We start from the raw sequence: 20,588 nt of genomic DNA, 5'->3' as shown, positions 1-20,588 counted from the left end.
ATGCAGGTGGGGTAAATGAGTCAAAGTTCTGGACTGTGGGAAGCCCAAGTCAAATTGCTCTGTCATACTCAAAACTCAGGAATATTAAAACCTGGGAGTTTAAAGACAGCCTCCTGGCTCAGGCTTGCAAGCAAGGCTAGAAAGACAGGCGTTTCAGGGCGGCCGTGATGCAAGTATCTCTCATCGCATTCTTGGAGTTAATCTCATGGAGTGCATCCATCCCAGGGAAGGAAATGTAACCAAGGAAACAGGGCCACTCGCTTTTCCTCACACCCAGTGGTTTTACCCATAGCCTGGTAGAAACTGAAGGGGCCTTATTTTCACATTTAAATTTTTAGGCTAGATTTTATCCTTTAATTTTTTTTTATTATAAATTGTGGTAAAATACACATACATAAAATGTACCATCTTAATTATTTTAAAGTGCATGTACTACATTTTGTTTATCCATTCATCCATTAATGAACAGTGGAGTTGCTTCCACCCTTTGGCTACTGTGAATAATGCTCCTGTGAACATGAGTGTACAAATAGCTCTGCAAGATGCTGCTTTCAATTCTTTGGCATGTATACCCAGAAGTGGAATTTTTGGCTAATATAGTAATTCTATTTTTAATATTTTGATGAAATGCCATACTGTTTTCCACAATGACATTTTACATCCTTGCCAACAGTGCACAAGGCTTCCAGTTTCTCCACATCCTTGCCAACATTTATTACTTTCTATTTTTTTGATAGTAGCCATTCTAAAGGAAGTGCAGATTTTATCATTTTCTTTCCATTTGAATTCAAAACTATGCTATTGACAATTTAAAAGAAGTACCTACATTGGCAGACCTACAGGTGTACAGTGATCCTCAGGGTGGGGTGGATGGGACCAGGTTCCAGGTTGCTATGGGCTGGACTGTTCCATGTCATGTGTGTTCTCATGGCATTTTTTCAGTGATTATTGCAATTTAATATTAACAATTATCTGGGTTTTGAAAGGTTTGTTTTCTGATCTGCAATTGATTGAAAATAAAACAGTCATCTATGTTTATATTTGCCTTCACCAGCTCAACACTTTAGGAAATGAGCAAAAATGGAGAGACAGCCCAGCCTATATGGTTCAGTGCTTGAGCTTTGACCCATGAAGCAAGAGGTCATGGGTTTGATTCCTGATCAGGGCACATGCTCAGGGTAGCGGGCTTGATCCCCAGTGGAGGATACAGGGCACATGCCCAGGGTTGTGGGCTTGATCCCCAGTCGGGGACGTGCAGGAGGCAGCAGATCAATGTTTCTCTCTCATTGATGTTTCTATCTTCCTCTCCCTCTCCCTTCCTCTTTCTCTAAAAAATGAATAAAAACATATTTAAAAAAAATGGAGAGACAATCTCTTCAAATCTGTATATGTGACAAGTATTTTTATGGTTAATTGAATTACTTCTTTGAGTTGAATCTTTCTATGTGAGGCATTTCTATGTGGCTTGTATCAAATGCAGTCCTATCCGAATGAGAAAGATGATAGTAAATGCTGATTTAAATGCGGTTTCTAATTAAGAACAAAGTTGTTACCTTGCCTTTTCTTTTCCCCAGATTGAAAGAATTGATCGGCTTTTTGCTGTTGGAGGTCTTCGTCACCTCATGTTTTACTATCAGGATGTGGAGGTAGCAGAAACAGGTATCCAAATTCGATGGGACACAACCCAGAAATGTGTTAGATCTAATTGAGGGTGGCACAAAGCAGAAGGCCACTGTGAGACCTGAGCAGGTAGCAGTGTGGTGTGGAGGGTGAGACCCAGGTTCTATTTTTACCTTAAGGAAAGGAGACAGGTATGATGGGTACCTCGCCTGGTTGTTCTATCTTTATTTGGGATGTTTTGTTTACTTTGTCAGGCTGTGCTGGTAATTAAGGTACAATAAAGTAGCTTACGTTTTGAGACTTCCTTTCCTTACATGCTAGTTCATTTCAAGCAATCATATTCTATAACTTCTAATGAGCATCTGTTTCTTCTCTATATAGGCACTATTTCCTTTTAACGTAGGAATTGTTGCCAATACCCTAACATGAGTTTTCCCGTTATATGTCACATTATGTTTATTTTCCACTGACTATGATTCAAAGGAGTAATGTTGAATGATAAGTTTAGTCAGTTTCACTTAAGAAAAATTTGTAAATCTTTGTGTGGAGTCAACTGGCAAATCCCATTTTACTTTTATGTGGACTCATATAATTCTAAAGCCAAGCTAGTGACATAAACAAATATATTATGATTATATTAACATGTCATATGCATCCTTTTATTACCTTTTTGAAGAAAGGGAAAATAGTTATTGCTGTTGGTATATAGTGTGACTATGCTTTTTTGTTTAAAACTGAGGAAATTGTGCATGTATAATCTAAATGATCAGCATTTCCTCAAAATTATCTATTGATGTTTTGTGGTCAGAAAGTATTTTATATTTTGAGTGAAAAGTCAAAATAACACAGAAGTTTTGAATTCTATCCCAGGTTGCAAAGCCCATGCAATGCTGAGTTCATTCATGAACTATGCACTGGGTGAAGTAGCCCACACTCTCTTGAGATTTTTGGATTCTGATGTGGGTGAGATGTTTAATCCATTCTAAGACACTTGGAAGTTTCTGCAGGATTTTTTTTTTTACCTTAAAACTCTCTTTGCTTCTGATACCTTGGTGCCTTGTTGAAGCTTCTAGTTTAACAACTTCCTCATGAGACCCAGATGATATTAGTCAGAAGTGGGACACCGTTTTGAATGAGGGAGGTAGCTTCTGGTTGCCTTTCTTGGAGGGGTTCATTGTCAGCACCCCAGTCCAAGTCTCTAGCCAGCGCCACGGGGAAGAAAGAGCGCCCGGAGAAGATTCCCCTAGGAGGTCTAATCCCAGGGTCTCAGGATTCAACTTCCAGTCCACCCCCCTCCTCAACCCCTTTTGTTAGCACTAATGATCTTGCTCCTACCCCAATAGTCTTGTTTGAGCTACCAGTTCATTTGGAGATCTAACACTTTCTGGGGCAGATAAGAACACAGTGGAAGAGCTCAGAGTATACTCTGTGTACTTAAATGATCCACTCATGAACTGCATGCTTGTATGACCAAAAATGAATTTTCAGATAATAATAATGATAATGCTTAGTGAGCTAGTCTTTTGATATACATTTCTAAGGGCTTTACAGCTTTTCACTTATTTAATCCTGACAACAATTCCAGATGCTGAATGTTAGAATTATTCCCACTTTTCAGATGATAAAACTGAGGCACAGAAAGATTAAGTAATTTTGCCCAAGGTCACATGACTAAGCAGGGCAGCCTGAGAGTGAAGCTCTGGGAGTCCGACTCTAGAGGTCACACCATTCGCTGCGATGCTCTCCTGCCTCTACACAATCCTGACTCTAGCATTGTAGTGAAGAGCCAACCATGACAGAGGAGGGGCAGCAGGAGGAGATGGAGGTCTGGATTGTTGCAGTTAGAGCTGGTTTTTTATCTTGGCTCTGTACCTGCCTTCAGGTTGTAGAGAGGTTTAACAATGTAGACAATGTTCCAATCAGAGGCTCTGACACGTAGCATATGCCAGTCAATGCTGTCCCCTCCCTCACCCACTCCCACTGCCCCTGGGAAGGCCCACTGTGACCGAGATGACTGTTAGAGCTTCAGCAAGGATGTGCTCTGCACCAATCTTTCTTATTCTTTCTCCTTTCCTTCCTACTTTTCCATGGAGCAATGCTTTTGAAATGAAGCTATGATTGAGAAGGTCCTTTTAGATCCCTTTAGGGTTCAGGCTAGAGATTGTCCAGGAGTTGGACCTTCTAGGGCCCATGGATGAGCCAACATGACATATTTGAACAAGGAAGCTCTCTCCGGCGATCACTGCAATAGCAGTTGTGAACCTAACATTCTTTTGCATTTGTAGGACAACCAAGCTCTTCAGGAGGAGTAAATCCTATTTCTGCAAAGACTAAAAAACCTAAAGTGTTCGTGACGGAGGGAAAAGATGTTGCTCTGACTGGAGTATGTGTGTTCTTCATCAGGCCCGACCCTTCCAGAGCCATCACCCCCGAGAACATCCACCGGGTAAGGGGCAAGGGCAGCCCTCCACCCCCTTACCAAAAACCACTTACGTTCTGCGGGAGGCAGCCATTTTTTATTAAATATTCACTAAATATCTAAAACTCCTTTCAAAGAAGTATTTTTAAAAGCACTTAAAGCAAGCAATTAAGAGGACATTTTCTTTAAATCTGTTAGGGAAGAGGACTAAATACTCAATTTATTAACAAAAACTGATGTTACATTGTGTGTGTGTGTGTGTATGTGTGTGTGTGTCTTTCCTTTTAAAAAGAATTCCTCATATATAATTTACTTTATAAGACATTCCATACATTTAAAATCAGACTTTTTAAAGTGAACATATATAACTTTATTCTTTTCTGTGCAGAATAAAGTTCATCGGTACATGTCTCCCCTGCCCTTAATAGGTGCATTATCTGCTTGGTGTAGATAAACTGGTAAACATCTTCTGCTCTATTTGTTTCATTTTTATTGTTATGATTGCAGTTTAGAATAGTATAAAGCTTATGTCTCAACCAGGGTGTGAGAAATAATAATTTACTGGCTGGAGATACTGAATAGAAAAACAGACAATGGCCAGACCATCTATAACAATAAAACTTTGACCTCCAACCTGCAGCAACCTGCCCAGGAAAGCAACCCCTGTCTACAAACAACCAAAAAAACCAAAAAACAAAACTAGTAGCCAGCCTGCTAGTCAGACTCTCAGGAAAGCCAACTAGGAAGCTAAACAGTAACTGCTGTCACAGTTGGTCAGAATGGCAGGATTTTATTCTTGGGTGCCAGTCTACTGAACTTTTGTCCGTACTTCCAATGGCCTTCTCGGGGGCCAACCAGAGAAAGCCAAGTGTGTTCTCCCACCCACCACATAGGATGCCCTGCTTCTATTAGCCCTCCTCCAGCTTCCCCACGCCAGCACCCCCAATCAGGACACCCCACGAGAAGGCTCTCCCACTCCCCTGCCTGCCTATGAGGCTGTGCCGAAGGCAGGTGATGGTGGCGGACTCCCTTACTAGCCTTTGCTTTTCTCGGGTGGTCTTTACTCACTTCCATAGGATGGTTGGTTAATGGACAACTTTCACAGAAGACTTAGTAGCTATGTTGTGGTTGAAGGTCGTTTTTACAGTAAAGGGTCCCATTTGCTTTCCAGGAGGTGAGCTTTAACATGTTGGATGCTGCAGATGGGGGCCTGCTCAATAGCATGCGGCGTTTGCTGTCGGACATCTTCATTCCCGCGCTCAGGGCCATGGGCCAGGGCTGGGGTGAGCTTGAGGGGCTTCAGGAAGCACCCGCCATTCGGCAGGAGTTCCTGAGCTCTCTGGAAGGCTTTGTGAGCGTCCTGTCGGGCGCGCAGGAGAGTTTGAAGGAGAAGGTAAGCATGAAGCAGTTACTCCTTCAAAAATGGTCAGGGGTGAACAAATCAACATAGAAGTGTGTAATACTTCCCTTAAATAGTCTTAATCCCACTATCTTGCAAAACTTTAAAAAATTTCATGGGCATTTTTTTTTTTTTGGTTAATCCTCACCTGAGGATATTTTTTCATTGAATTTTAGGGACAGTGGAAGAGAGAGGGAAAGACAGAGAGAAACATCAATGTGAAACACATTGATTGGTTGCCTCCTGCATGAGCCCTGACCAGGGCCCGGGTCGGGGAGGAGCTTGCAACCAAGGTATGTGTCCCTGACCGGAATGGAACCTGGGACCTTTTGGTCCACAGGCTGATGCTCTGTCTGCTGAGCCAAACCAGCTAAGGCTCATGGGCATTTTTATTGCCCCTCATGATGTGGTGGTGACTAGACTTAAATTCCTTAGTTCAGAGTGATTAATGCATCAGAGGTTCCATAGAAATGGTGACTATGATGGAAGACTCAGTCATGTCAGATGTGTGGCTGCAGAGTATGAAATGCTTGTGGCATTGCTCTGCAACCCAGAAGGAAGGAACTTGGACCCAGAGTGTGTGTGTATGTGTGTAGTGTGTAGTGTGTAGTGTGTGTGTGTGTGTGTGTGTGTGTGTGTGTGTGTGTGTGTGTCTGGGGGGGTGGTGGTGGTGGTGGTGGGTAGGAATGAAGGAAATCCTGGAGAGGAGGGAGGAGAGGGGAATTAACACATCTGGAGAGGAGAGAGTGGGTCAGGCCCTTTGGTTCAGCCAGTGACCAAAGTGCCTTTAATAATAAGTGTGGCAAATGTGAACTTCAGCTTCTATAAAATTTGTTCCATCTGTAAGCCTTTGTTAGTGATTTCTGGGGTAGATGACAGCCCACACCCGGCATGAGTGGGAGGTAGAAGAATGGAGCCCATGATACCATTGACAATATAGCACTTACTCCTCTCAAGGGAAAATGTCTTCCGTAAATATTGAGGTCCATTTTGTATGATGTGTGTTTAAAAACACACTAGGTTTCATTGTCAAGTCAAAATCCAACACATCCTTTACTCCCCCTTCCTCCTTCCTTCTCCTAAAATAAGTCTTTGTGTTGTCAGTGAACTTGCTAACTATAAAGATGTTATTGAGTCAGGACAAGAGAACATGTCCCTCTGGTTAGTTTCCAAAAATGAATGTGATAGATTAGAAATTACTCCTCTCCACCAGTCAATTTTCTTGAAGCTTCCCTACTTCCTTTGGTTTCATGAGTTAACATTAATTTTCAAGTTCCCTATTAATTCCCAAATTCTGTGATGTTATGACTATCTTCCCCTCTAGTTCAGTCTTTCTTTTTTACCCAGAATTTGACCTCAGAACCCATCTTCCCAAGTGGTGTGCTCAGTGTGTGTGAGGATTGGGCATTGGATGCCTCACTGTTTCAGGGTATTTCTTCAGAGAGCAGGGCTGGTTTAGACTGGAGGGGCCTCTTAAGATAATTCTAAGCCAAGGGGTCAACCTGTGTGTGTGTGTGTGTGTGTGTGTGTGTGCGCGCGCGCGCGCGCGCAGGTTTTAAAAGCAACACCTTATTATCTAATTTTCATTTTAATTAGGTGAACCTTCAAAAGTGTGACATATTTGAACTGAAAACCCTGAAAGAACCGATAGACTACGTGACTCTAGCTAATAACCCCGAGACTTTGGGAAAAATAGAAGGTTGTATGAAAGTATGGATCAAACAAGTAGAACAGGTAATTTCCAGAAACCAAATATCAGTTGCCATGCTACTGAACTGGCCAATGGAAGAAGGTATATCATTTGCTATTCCCATTTGCCTAAGGATTTTACCATGAGTGCCTGAAAAGGTGAGAGGTTCCCCTGGCGTTAATTTAGAGTCATTAGTTAGGAAGAGATAGTAAGAATTCTAATGAGTCTGTATGCTTATGTCTGTATGCTTACAGAACTAGAAGACAGCACTTTGCTATTTTTCCCCTCAAGGCATAATTTACTTTGATGAGAACATCTGTAGAAATTCAGAGTTTTCTCATTTTGTGTGTCCTCCAAAGAGAGATCTTGAGACTTAACCTTAAAAAATATTTTCTGAAAAGTCCTAAGTGAAGGTGGACATTGCATCAAAAAGTAAACACAATTGAAATTAACCAACATAGGCGTGGGGACTTTCTCAGGTTATATTGCTTTGAGGTTATACATAGTAAGTGACTGCAACCAAGGAAATGTGCTGAGGTCAGGTTCTCCAAAAGCTTATTATAACTCCTTAAGTGAGTAGTTTTCAGTTAGAAGAAGTAAACTAAGTTTTTGTGGAGGTTGTAAAAATGGATACGTGTCAAGTTAGTAAAAGGCTATCATTCAAAACATGCAAATGAATAAGCCTGGAGCACGTTCAGATAGCATCACTCATTTCCTTATTTTTTTGCTTATCTGTAGCATTCATACCTCCAGCCCCGCCCAGTGGTTCACGTTTGTCCTGTGCATTCACAGGTCCTCGCGGAAAACAATCAGCTGCGGAGGGAAGCGGATGACCTTGGGCCCCGAGCGGAGTTGGAGCACTGGAAAAAGAGACTGTCCAAGTTTAACTACCTTTTGGATCAATTGAAAAGCCCAGATGTGAAGGCTGTGTTGGCAGTGCTTGCTGCTGCCAAGTCGAAACTTCTGAAGGTTGTCAGCCACTTTTTGCTGTATGCAGTGGGAAATTCATGTTCTAGGGTATTTCAGGTCATAGAGTAATCAGGGACAGAAACACATTATTATACCCCCATGAAAAAAATGAAGATTGGATATTGCCCTTCTATAATTTTTGATACCATGGAAATGGCTTTTGAATTAAAGATATTTGTTGGCTGATATACCTGTATGTATATGTATCATTAGAGGACATTGCATGTAATTAAGATAGCACATCGTAACATGATTATATATTCAGACCAACTAAGAGTAGTAATAATGAAAACTTATATATATATTTTTAGTTCTGGTATATTAGTTTTATATTGCTCTGTTACAGTTTACCCTCAAACTCAGCAACTTAAAGTAAATATTTAGTGTCCCACAGTCCGTGGGTCAGGAATTTGGGTGCAGGTTAGCTGGGTGCCTCTGACTCAGGATCTCTCATGAGGTTGCAGTAGGTGTGTTGGCTCATCAGCAGCCTCGACCGGGGAGGATATGATTCCAAGTCACTCATGTGGGTGTTGCAGGATTCAGTTCCTTGCTGGCTGTTGGCTGGAGGCTTCTTTAGTTCTTTACCACTTATCGGGCCCCTCACAACCTGACAGCTGGCTTCCATTAAAGGGCGTATGTGCAGAGTGCAAGAGAGCACCCCACATGGAAGCCACAGTCTTTCGGTAAAGTAATTCCAGAAATGACATCCCATCACTTTGTCACACCCTATTTGTTAGAAGCAATGCTAGATTCAGCCCGCAATCAAGGGGTGGGGATGACACAAGACCATGAATACCCGGAGTCGGTGGTCACTGGGAACCATCACAGAGGTGCCTACCACACCTGGCATTGTTGCCATAAAGACAATTTATTAGCCATTTGCATGGATGTTTCAATCTATGAAAATAATTTAAATAATAATTTGTTTTAATAACTGCTTTAGATTTACCTTGTATCATTGTTCAAAGAATGCAACCATTTCATTGTGCTATAGTTCAGAAATATCAGTAGGACTTCAATGAAGTCAGTTGAACATGTTGGCTGGAGCTAAATCATTTCCTTTTACTTCTCCTACTTTTAGATATGTCCATTTTGAAATTCCTAGGTCATAGCACAGTCCTGGTATATGGTTGGCAGTTAATAAATAATTGCTTCCCTCCTGATGCTCTGTCCTAGTTACTTAATAGGTTTTATAAGAGAAGGCCTAGTAAAAAGATTAAAATTACTCTTCAGTGTGACAATGTCCTTCACCCCTCTGGGTTCAGTTTTATGTAAGATGCACAGGACAAAGTGAAAGTCGGACCCAAGGGATCTGTGGTGACTCTTAGCAGCTGTTATATTAGAAGCTTCTCTATTAATAATTGCATTAAAATTGCTTTCCTGTACTGTGCTTAGACTTGGCGGGAGATGGATATTCGAATCACCGATGCAGCTAACGAGGCAAAGGACAATGTCAAATATTTGTACACACTTGAAAAATGCTGTGACCCCTTGTACAGCAGTGACCCTGTGAGTTAATTATTTCTACCCTCCCAGTCTCCTGATGGCCCTTTTATAACAGCTAAATTGAGTGTAGAGTTTTGGTTTGTAGATATTACAGTCTGTTGGAAAAGTCTTAGAAATCTCTTTTTAAGAAAATGATATGTATATATACACACGTCTACATATCTATATCTATATCTATATCTATATCTATATCTAGTATACCTATATCTATCTATATCTATGTCTATGTCTATGTCTATGTCTATGTCTATGTCTATATCTATATAGCTATATATCTATGTCTGTCTATCCATCCATCCATCCTTCCATCTATCAAAGATGTATATGTGATATTTAAAAAACATTTCTTGCACATTGCATTTTCCATTAAATATTGCAGCTGACATTCTGGGCTACCTTACTGTGGGAAGAGTCATTGAGCAGGTGTTTTTTTGAACTTTTAACTTTAGGAAGTGCCTGCTTTTATTGATTACAAACTTGATTGTTAGTTGACACAACCTCCTTGTCATTAAAAGAAAGTTAAGGTTTCTTGCATTGAAATAAAGTGTGATGAACTGAATATGACTAAATAACAAAATGATCCTTAAATGTATTTATGGAAAGTGTTAGATAATATTTTAAATTTTTAAGTAAAAGTTACTTAGATGACATGATTAGACTATTAGAATTTTGCTGAATTTGATATTTGTTTCCCAGAAAACTTTTGTGGTGTCTTCCAGATATCCATGATTGATGCTATTCCTACACTTATAAATGCAATTAAAATGATCTATAGTATCTCTCATTATTATAACACCTCTGAGAAGATTACGTCTCTGTTTGTAAAGGTAAGTGTATAGCATAAAGTCCGCAGTGCGGTCGCTGATATTTCTTTGCCAATGGTCACTATTTTGGTAATTAAAAATTACCATATCAGTACAACCCAATGTCTCTGAATACTACAATTTAAAAAAAAAGCTTAATCCCTCAATGGAGCTAGAATTCAGTTTATGTTAGAGGCTGATTCTGGCCACATCATGAAGCATAATTTCTCAAAGTAATTGTTATAATAAATATTGTGTTATATATATAATGAAAATGAAAAAAGATTCTTTTTGGAATTTCTTACCTATGTTATTGAGCACATTATTTATTCCGATGGGTAAATTTTAATTAAGAAAAAACGGACTATCTCCTGTTTCATATTTATAAGCTACTGTACCGAATTTATTTGATGCCACAGTTGTTTACTTGGTGTTATTAGGATAGTAATCTCGATAATAAAAGCCACTTGCAATGTTCCAGTAATCCATAAAGTAATTATAGTGATTCTGCCAAAAAACCGTAACGATGTTTAAACCTTATGTCCTAACTCCTAAGTGTTTATGGTGAGCACTGTGCTTTTCCCACAATGAATGGTCTCTGAGAAATAAATGATTTTTTCATTGCCAAGGCAAAATTTTAAATGTTGTATTAAAATAGAGGAATTTTCACCGTGGCTTGTGCTGTGAATACTAATGCTGTAGGAGTCATGCTTCTTCCTGGGAATAGGGCCATCAGCCTCGCGCGCTCAGCGAAAAATTCTTCTGCTTTCTCACCAAGTAGCAAGACAGCAACTCCTGACCACACTTTAAAACTACATGTGGGGGTCACACGGGGGATAGTCCCTGGGCAGAAGACTCAAAAGTCAACTCGTGTTGTTACTTTAGTAACAACACAAATTGACTTGCACATTATTTGCAGGCCTTGTTGAATAGAATTGTAAAACCACCCTTTATCTAAATTTCCAAATCTTTTCATTATGGGACATTTGAAGCAGGTACAAAAGGAAAGAGAATTGTGTACTGAACCCCCATGTACATATTACGCAGATTCAACAACTATTAACACATGGCCAGCCTTCTTTCACTTATACCCCCGACCTTTGCACTAAATCCCAGCCATCATATCATCCCGTGCATACAGTAGTCGTCCAGTTTTCCTTTTAATTTATAAAAAATCCCCAAGAAAAGTCTGAAGTCTTTTTAAAGTTTGGACAGATGGATAAAATGCTAGTAGTTACCTACATTAGCTTTACTCTTTTTTTCTGTTGCCTTCTCCTATAGACATGTCTGCTACAGATCCAGGGGCATGAAATGGTCAGATGGACAGTCCACATGGCACTTAGAAACTGAGTTAGGTGGTAGAGCAAGCTACTCAAGGAGATCAGGGAAACTCTTAGCAGCGTTTAGGTTGGAAAGTGAATCATTTCTAGGGGGCTTGAATTGGGGATTGTCCATGGTCCTTCCAACTCTGATTTCACAAATGTTTTAGACAATATATGTGTGGAATCTAAAAATGTTGAACAAATAGAAGCAGAGGGAAGTGGTGGTTGCCAGGGACTGGGGGGTTGGCAGAAATGGGGAGATGGTAAAAATGTATAAACTTTCAATTATATAAGGTGAATAAGTCCTGGGGGTCTAATGTACAGCATGGTGACTATAGTTAGTAATACTGTGTTGTGCACTTGACATTTGCTAAGAGAGCAGATCATTTTTATTTAAAAAAATTAAATTTATTGGGGTAACATTGGTTAATAAAATTATAGATTTCAAGTGTACAGTTCTATAATACATCATCAATATTGCATTGTGTGTTTACCACCCAAAGTCAGATCTCTTTCTCTCACCATATATTTGACCCCTTAACCCTTTACAACCTCTCTCCCCCTTTCCCTCTGGTAACTACCATACTGTTATCTGTGTCTATGAGTTTTTGTTTGTCTTGTTTTTTGTTGTTGTTGCTTTTAGTTTTATAGTCCACATGTGAGTGAAATCATATGGTTCTTGACTTTTTCCATCAAACTTACTTAAGCATGATGTGCAGGTGGCAACCAATCAATGATTCTCTCTCATCTTTGATGTTTCTATCTCTCTCCCTCTCCTTTCCTCTCTGAAATGAATAAAAATTTATTTTTAAAATGCCATTGGGGAGTGCGCGAGGGGTGGGCCGCATGGGGGTGGGGGGGAATAAAAAAAATGCCATTGGGATTTTGATGGGGATTACATCAAATCTGTATATTGCTTTGGGTAATATGGCCATTTTTTTAAAAAAAATATATTTTATTGATTTTTTACAGAGAGGAAGGGAGAGGGATAGAGAGTTAGAAACATCGATGAGAGAGAAACATTGATCAGCTGCCTCCTGCATACCCCCCACTGGGGTTGTGCCTGCAACCAAGGTACATGCCCTTGACTGGAATCGAACCCGGGACCCTTGAGTCTGCAGGCCGACACTCTATCCACTGAGCCAAACCGGTCAGGCTAATATGGCCATTTTAACTATGTTGATTCTTCCAGTCCATCAATATATAATGTCTTTCCATTTCTTTGTGTCTTCTTCCATTTCTTCTAATAATGTCTTAAGGTTTTCGGTGTATAGGTCCTTCACATCCTTTGTTAAAGAGAGCAGATCTTAAGTGCTATCAGCACATACATGAAAAATGATAACTATGTGAGATGATGGAGGTGTTAATTAACTTGATTGTGGTAATCTTTCACTGTGTATATCAAATCATCACATTGTACACCTTAAATACATACAATTTTTATTTATCAGTTGTGCCTCAATAAAGCTGAATAAAAAGGACTAGTGCTTGATCATAGTTGCTATGGAAACAAGTAAATCCAAAGCTCAAGACCACAGATTGTATGTCCTGAGAGGAACAAGAGTTAAGGACACTCTAGTCCAGCGGTTCTCAACCTGTGGGTCGCGACCATCGGAAAACACATATAGCATATCAGATATTTACATTACGATTCATAACAGTAGCAAAATTACAGTTATGAAGTAGCAACGAAAATAATTTTATGGTTGGGGGTCACCACAACATGAGGAACTGTATTAAAGGGTCGCGGCATTAGGAAGGTTGAAAACCACTGCTGATGGCTGTCTTATGTACATAATATCATTTTATTGGAAAACTCCAGGTGACCAATCAGATGATATCTGCATGTAAAGCTTATATTACGAACAATGGAACCGCTTCTGTGTGGAGCCAGCCACAGGATGTTGTTGTGGAAAAAATATTATCTGCAATTAAACTTAAGCAGGTAATGGTCAGCCTAATAATATATTTAGGTAACGTTTCATTATTTTTATGTTGTGTTTGGTGATGCATCTTAAATTATTTAGCAATTATTATAATCTTGGATGCTAAAAAGAACAGTAATTCTTCACTATTAAGAAAGTTGCATGTTAATAAACCTTCCCAATTTACGCACTTATTCTACCCTCTTTGGGAGCCTCTTGTGTCCCAGCACCACACTAAATACTGAAGATACAAAGATGACTAAGATGACTAAGGTTTTCTTAAGCTTCTGATAGACAGATGGGGAGATAGACACAGAGCGAGGCTATTGCTCACATGGTGGGACCGGGGTGAAAAGGCTGCTCCTCTGAGTTGCATTATGGATAATTAGGAGTTCGCTAGATCGGAGGATGGGAGAAGATGATATTCCAGACTGATGGATGAGTAAATGAAAAGCCTTGAAACTGGAAGGGCTTGTAGTCCCACCCTAACGTCGCCGTTACCTTTGCTGAAGAGAATAAGGTTGATATCTGTTGTTTTCCCTGTCTTATATTTTGCTTTTTGATTTTAAGGAATACCAGCTCTGCTTTCACAAGACAAAACAAAAGCTTAAACAAGATCCAAATGAAAAACAATTTGAATTCAGCGAGATGTATATTCATGTAAAGCTTATATTACGAACAATGGAACTGCTTCTGTGTGGAGCCAGCCACAGGATGTTGTTGTGGAAAAAATATTATCTGCAATTAAACTTAAGCAGGTAATGGTCAGCCTAATAATATATTTAGGTAACGTTTCATTATTTTTATGTTGTGTTTGGTGATGCATCTTAAATTATTTAGCAATTATTATAATCTTGGATGCTAAAAAGAACAGTAATTCTTCACTATTAAGAAAGTTGCATGTTAATAAACCTTCCCAATTTATGCACTTATTCTACCCTCTTTGAGGGCCTCCTGCTGAAGAGAATAAGGTTGATATCTTTGTTGTTTTCCCTATCTTATATTTTGCTTTTTGATTTTAAGGAATACCAGCTCTGCTTTCACAAAACAAAACAAAAGCTTAAACAAGATCCAAATGAAAAACAATTTGAATTCAGCGAGATGTATATTTTTGGAAAATTTGAAACTTTCCACCGACGTCTTGCTAAGATATTAGACATCTTTACAGCCTTTAAGACATACTCGGTCCTGCAAGATTCGAAAATTGAAGGGCTGGAAGACATGGTCACTAAATACCAGGTATTGTTTTACAACTGAAGTTGCTGCTCTTATCCTTAACAAAAACTTTGGTATTTTATGCAAATAACTATTTAAAATGATTCAAATAGTTCATAATGTGAATTAGAAGCTCGAAGCCCTTAAACAATAAAGAAATCACATTTACTTGAGGATTGTGTAATGGTGCTAATATGTTCTTTTCAGGTGTGTGGTTATGATAATGACTTCCCAATAGTCTAAAATTAATCATCATTAGTAAAAGCATTTTCATTAGTAGCACAAGAAAAGTGTTTAAATATAACTTATCACTTCATTTATTCATGCAAGAAATATTTAATGAAGCCAGTACTATGTGTCAGGCACTCGTTCATGAGTTCTGGGTGTCATGTGATTATCTCTGCTTGCAAGCAGTTTATTTGGACACCTGTTAAAAATTAAAAGGATCACATTTTATTGTAGCTTTACCATTCCTAGTTAATTTTACTTTTAACTGCTTTATATTGTAAGGCTATGTATGTGACTAATGTTAGTTTTTAAAGTGGGCACAGTGATCATGGATGTAGACAATCTTTTTTTTTTGTTTGAGAACAGTGATGTTGAAATTTAAAATGTTCGTACTTGAATTTGAAAAGGCTTATATACGTTCATGAGTTCTGGGTGTCATGTGATTATCTCTGCTTGCAAGCAGTTTATTTGGACACCTGTTAAAAATTAAAAGGATCACATTTTATTGTAGCTTTACCATTCCTAGTTAATTTTACTTTTAACTGCTTTATATTGTAAGGCTATGTACGTGACTAATGTTAGTTTTTAAAGTGGGCACACTGATCATGGATGTAGACAATCTTTTTGTTTGTTTGAGAACAGTGATGTTGAAATTTAAAATGTTTGTATTTTAATTTGAAAAGGCTCATATAGTTCTAGATGGTTTGTCTCAGTGATTAGAGTGTGGCCCACAGACTGAAGGGTTGAGGATTTCATTCCAGGGCACCTCGGTCGCGACCCACAGGTTGAGAACCGCTGCTCTAGCCAGTTTGTCTCAGTGATTAGAGTGTGGCCCACGGCCTGAAGGGTTGAGGATTCCATCCCAGGGCACCTCAGTTGCAAACTCAATCCCTGATACTGGTCGGGGTGTGTGTGGCAGGCAACCAATCGGTGAGCTTTCTCACATCGGTGTTTCTCTCTGTCTCTCCCCCTCCCTTCCACTCTCTCTAAATATCAATGGGAAAAAATACCTTGGGTGAGGATTAACAACAACAACAAAAACACACACACATAAAAAAGAAAAGAAAGTCTCATATAATTAAAAAAATTTTTTTAAAGTCTTCATCTGAGGCTATGTTTTTTTATTGATTTTAGAGAGAGAGAGGAAGGATGAGAGAGAGGAAAAGAGAAAGAGAGAAATATCAGTATGAGAGAGAAACACCCATCAGTTGCCTTCCGTTTGTGCCCTGACTAGGGATTGAACTCGCAACCATTTTGGTGTATGGTGCAATGCTCCAACCAACTGAGCCACCCACCCAGGCCAAAAGGATCATATAATTTATTGCCAGTTTTTTTTGTGCTTAAACAGTTTAAGCCAACATAAGTAGTCTTTTATTTCCTGAGTATACCAGATTATGGGAGAGAAAAAGAAAAGATCTTTCTTATGTAGCAGGAAACATTTTAGGTGAATCCTGTGAAATTTGCAAGATAGAAAATCTATACTTCGAAAGTGACAGTTTTTCAAGATAAAGAGGGAATATATCCATTTATTTTTCAATTTGGACTTTATTCTTAATGAAAAAATAACTGTGGAACATATTTTAAAGTTTATCTTTGAATGAGAAGTTGAACTATATATCTAAGAGTGGATAAAGATGGTTCTAACCTGATAAAAATACTGGGAAAAGAAATTGCTTTGGAAATCTAAAGCGAAATACTAATTAAAATGGATGAGCCAGAGGGTAGTGAGATAAAATGTAGATGGTGCAGGAAAGTGTAAAGTGAGATTTTTGTGTTTTAGTACAAGTATTAGAAGCTTAAAATGGCATCCATGGGAATGTATCTCGGCTCCTTGCCTGGCTATCAAGAACCTTCCTCCCCCCCACCCCCTTCGCCTGCTCCTCTTCTCCTCATTTTATGATCTCCAGACGCAGTTCAGTCCCCCTTTAGGCTTGCAGTGCTTTTTTTCTGGAAAATTCTGCATTTGGATTTTCATACAGTTATTTCCTCCTTAGCCTCCAGATCTTGATTTCACGACCCTGTCTAAATTGTTTACCTTGACTTCTGTTTTACCGCAGACACTCTGTCACATTCCTCATTTATCACTGTGTAAAATGACCCTGTTCATTTGTTTGTGACTTCCATGGATTCTGACCATCTCTCTCCCACCCAGGTTGTACGTTCCCCTATGGTGGGGCATTTGTTTGTCTTGTTCATTCCTGTGTCTGCAGCGTTAACTGGTATATAGTAGGTGTGCAGTAAACATATGATTTCACTCATATGTGGCATATAAAATGGAAAGTAGCAAATGAACAAATAAGAAAACAAATCAAACTCATAGACACAGATAACAGTGCTATCAGAGCGAAGGGGGTTGGGGGGGGGTAGTAAAGGTGGCCAAAGAGTATATGATAACGGAAGATGATATGATATGACTTTGGGTGGTGAGCACACGGTGCAATATACTGACCATGTATCATAGAAATGTACAATTGAGACCTATACCATCTTATTAACCACTGTCACCCCAATAAATTCAATTTAAAAATAAATAAAAATATTACTTAAAATCTGTCAAATAAAGGACTGAAAATCTGCACTTTGAAAGTTTTGCAAGATAAAGAGAGAATGATATATCCATTTATTTTTCAATTTGGACTCTAAGTAGATTGAGTATGATTAGTTGGTTTAAAGGTCACAATTAGTTGGTTTATTTACTTAATATTGTTAAGTGACCATTAAATCCAATAATTGAGCAGAATTTTCTAAGAGCTCCAAGTCATTTTAATTACTACATTTAAATGTAGAGATGTAGCTTTTCCATGCTTTTTTTACACTCTTCATATAAAGACTATGATGGGTAACATTATAATATATACAATTTCTACTAGTAAATAGAGCTAATTTTGTAGCTATATAGCATGAAAGAAGTAGGTTGTTTTAACTAGCAAACTTGATTCACAGAGTTATGCAGTTTATACACTTTTGTCTATTAAGATATTTGAATTGATATATAAATGGAAATGACTTTGAAGAGGAGACTGCAGAAGGAGGCCCAACATTCTTCATAAAAATTATATGCTTGTGTCAACAGCGTGGGCTCCCGAGTTTGCGAATGGCTTAGGACCTGGTTAAGAATGATCACAGAGCTTTATAGCTCATTATTCAGAGCAAACAAAACTTTGGATAATAGTGTTTCAAGGAGATGAATTGCCTAATTTGTCCTCTTGTAGTCATAGACTGCAGCTTTGCAGGGCAGAGAAAGCCAATTAATTCTAGAGAGTCTTTAAATGGTAGATTGTGGTTTGACGTTTTATTTAAGCCATTTGAGGTTTCAAAGATAGTATATCATCTGTGGACATTATAACTGTTTTCTTTCTAAGTTTGTGTTCTGTTAAAGTCTTATTCATTTTCTGGGAAGTCAAACTTCAATGAAAAATATTTTAGTAACTTCCCTGGGCTTGTTTTTTATTATTTCAGATGTGATTAATAAGACATTTTTAGAGAAAACACCTCTCCTACTTTTCAGGTGTAGTCTTTATTTTATATTTTTCTTCAAAAGGACATAAAACCTCATGAAAATGCTTTCCAAATGATTTCTTTGAATGCAGTAGGCAACATTATACTGCTATAATAAGCATTAAACAATGTAACTAAAGAAATAAGCTTTTAAGTTGCCTTTTTGGTAATGATTGTTCAGGTTCTGCATTTAAAGGGTATATTTAATTACGTAAGGCTAGAATATTGAAATGGCTTATTTCTTTTATAACATTGCAGGGTATTGTTGCCACCATAAAGAAGAAGGAATATAATTTCTTAGACCAGCGGAAAGTGGATTTTGACCAGGATTATGAACAGTTTTGCAAGCAGACTGATGACCTTCATGTAGGTTGTGTAATAAAATACCTGTTACAGGCGTGTTTGTTTTCTTTCTCTGTTCTGTATAATGCTGTTAATCATGACCATCAGCAGGGCAAGGCGTCTTCATCAGGGAGGTGACCGGCAGCAACCTCGGCCTGTGTTTTGTGATTTCAGATTAATAATTGAAGGCTCTTTTTCATAGATTAAAGGGTCATAAGTATAACTTTGGATAATGATCTGTAATCATAGATGTCTACGTATCTTCCATCTTACTTCTTAGGCTACTAACTTTCATCTTCTGTTGAAAGGTAGGTTTATTAGAATACAGAATTTTATCTCCATTTGTTTATTTTATAGCCATGATTATGACCAGAGGTCATTTAAGCAAATGGTCAGTGATGTTTGGCAGATCCCAAAGGCAAGGCGGCTGCTGGCCTTAGAAACAGGACTGACTCAGCATCTGGACCCCTTTCTCTCTTCCTTCTCTCAGCCACCCCCCACCCCTCCTGCCTGCACTACAGGCCAGCCATCTTGACTGTCAGTCTGTATGAACAGTGTATGGCTGCCATCAGCTTCTGAGAACATATCACAGGTCCAGCCCCAGCTCCAAATTCCAAAGGAGAATGTTGGGTTGGCCAGTTCTAGCCCTGATCCATGTGGTAAAGCAGGAGAGACAGCACCCCCTTGTGGTCTTTGGGAATATTTTCTATCAGAGGAGGAGAATCGAGGAGGGTAAGGTGAGGAGACAACCCAATAGATGTCTATCATAATTAATCTCCAGACTTTCTTCATCCCAGTGAGGCAAAAATTTGCACTATTCTGATTATAAGAGGAAAATGGGCCATCTGTTACTTCTTTTCTAGAAAAGAAAAAAGTTGGTACACTTTATGGAAAAAACAACTCAGGCATTTTGGAGGGGTGGGTTCAGTGGTAGAATCATAATAAAACTGGCTAATTCTATATGTCAGGTACTGTTCTAAGCACTTTATAGGTTTTAATTATCCTATAAGGTGAGTGCTCTTAGTGTCCTCATTTTGCAGAGGAGAAAATGAGGCTCTTTGAGGTTATCTGACTTGCCCGAAGTCACAGCAATAGGTGGTGGTGTGGAGATTAAGACCAGGCAGTCTGCTCCAGGATTTAAGTTTTTAACCATTATGTCATAAGACACATTTCAGTTGCTAGGAAGATATAATGCCTGTAATAATTTTGGCAGTGACCAATTTTAGGGGATGATTCAGACATAAGGACAACAGATCTTGATCTCTTCTTGTTGGAAATTGATGGACAGTGGAAGATCCTGATTCTGTGCTCTATGGTCAATGTGCATGTGTCAGTCTTCACCTGTTTCCCAACACTTTCTGATAGCTGGTACAGTGGGGCCTTGACTTACAAGTGTCCCGACTAACGAGTTTTTTTGAGGTACGAGCCGTCTCTAAACAATACAGAAAATCAATGAAACCAAGAGCTGGTTCTTTGAAAGGATAAACAAGATTGACAAACCTCTAGCCAGGCTCACCAAGAAGCAAAGAGAGAGGACCCAAATAAACAAAATCAGAAACGATAGAGGCGAAATAACAACAGACCCCACAGAAATACAAATGATTGTTAAAAAATACTATGGACAGCTCTGCTCCAACAAACTAGACAACCTG

At 38.9% G+C, this 20,588-nt stretch overlaps 1 protein-coding gene across 1 annotated transcript in view; it reads left to right on the top strand.

Moving 5' to 3' along the window:
* Positions 1-20,588, top strand: part of DNAH5 (dynein, axonemal, heavy chain 5) — a gene marked incomplete at its 5' end in the record, with an annotated part of 180,665 nt that overhangs the window by 1,555 nt on the left and 158,522 nt on the right. Inside the window, 10 exons of the mRNA XM_014543525.1 lie at positions 1,575-1,659; positions 3,906-4,066; positions 5,211-5,432; positions 7,035-7,172; positions 7,921-8,097; positions 9,493-9,606; positions 10,323-10,430; positions 13,551-13,673; positions 14,677-14,892; positions 18,853-18,960. Of these exons, the coding sequence (XP_014399011.1) occupies positions 1,575-1,659; positions 3,906-4,066; positions 5,211-5,432; positions 7,035-7,172; positions 7,921-8,097; positions 9,493-9,606; positions 10,323-10,430; positions 13,551-13,673; positions 14,677-14,892; positions 18,853-18,960 (1,452 nt within the window). The remainder of the gene's footprint in view (positions 1-1,574; positions 1,660-3,905; positions 4,067-5,210; positions 5,433-7,034; positions 7,173-7,920; positions 8,098-9,492; positions 9,607-10,322; positions 10,431-13,550; positions 13,674-14,676; positions 14,893-18,852; positions 18,961-20,588) is intronic.

This window comes from Myotis brandtii, unplaced genomic scaffold, assembly GCF_000412655.1.
Source record: "Myotis brandtii unplaced genomic scaffold, ASM41265v1 scaffold328, whole genome shotgun sequence".
NCBI lineage: Eukaryota > Metazoa > Chordata > Mammalia > Chiroptera > Vespertilionidae > Myotis > Myotis brandtii.
Note: the sequence above shows the minus strand (reverse complement) of the source record. Positions and strands in the feature narration are given on the sequence as shown.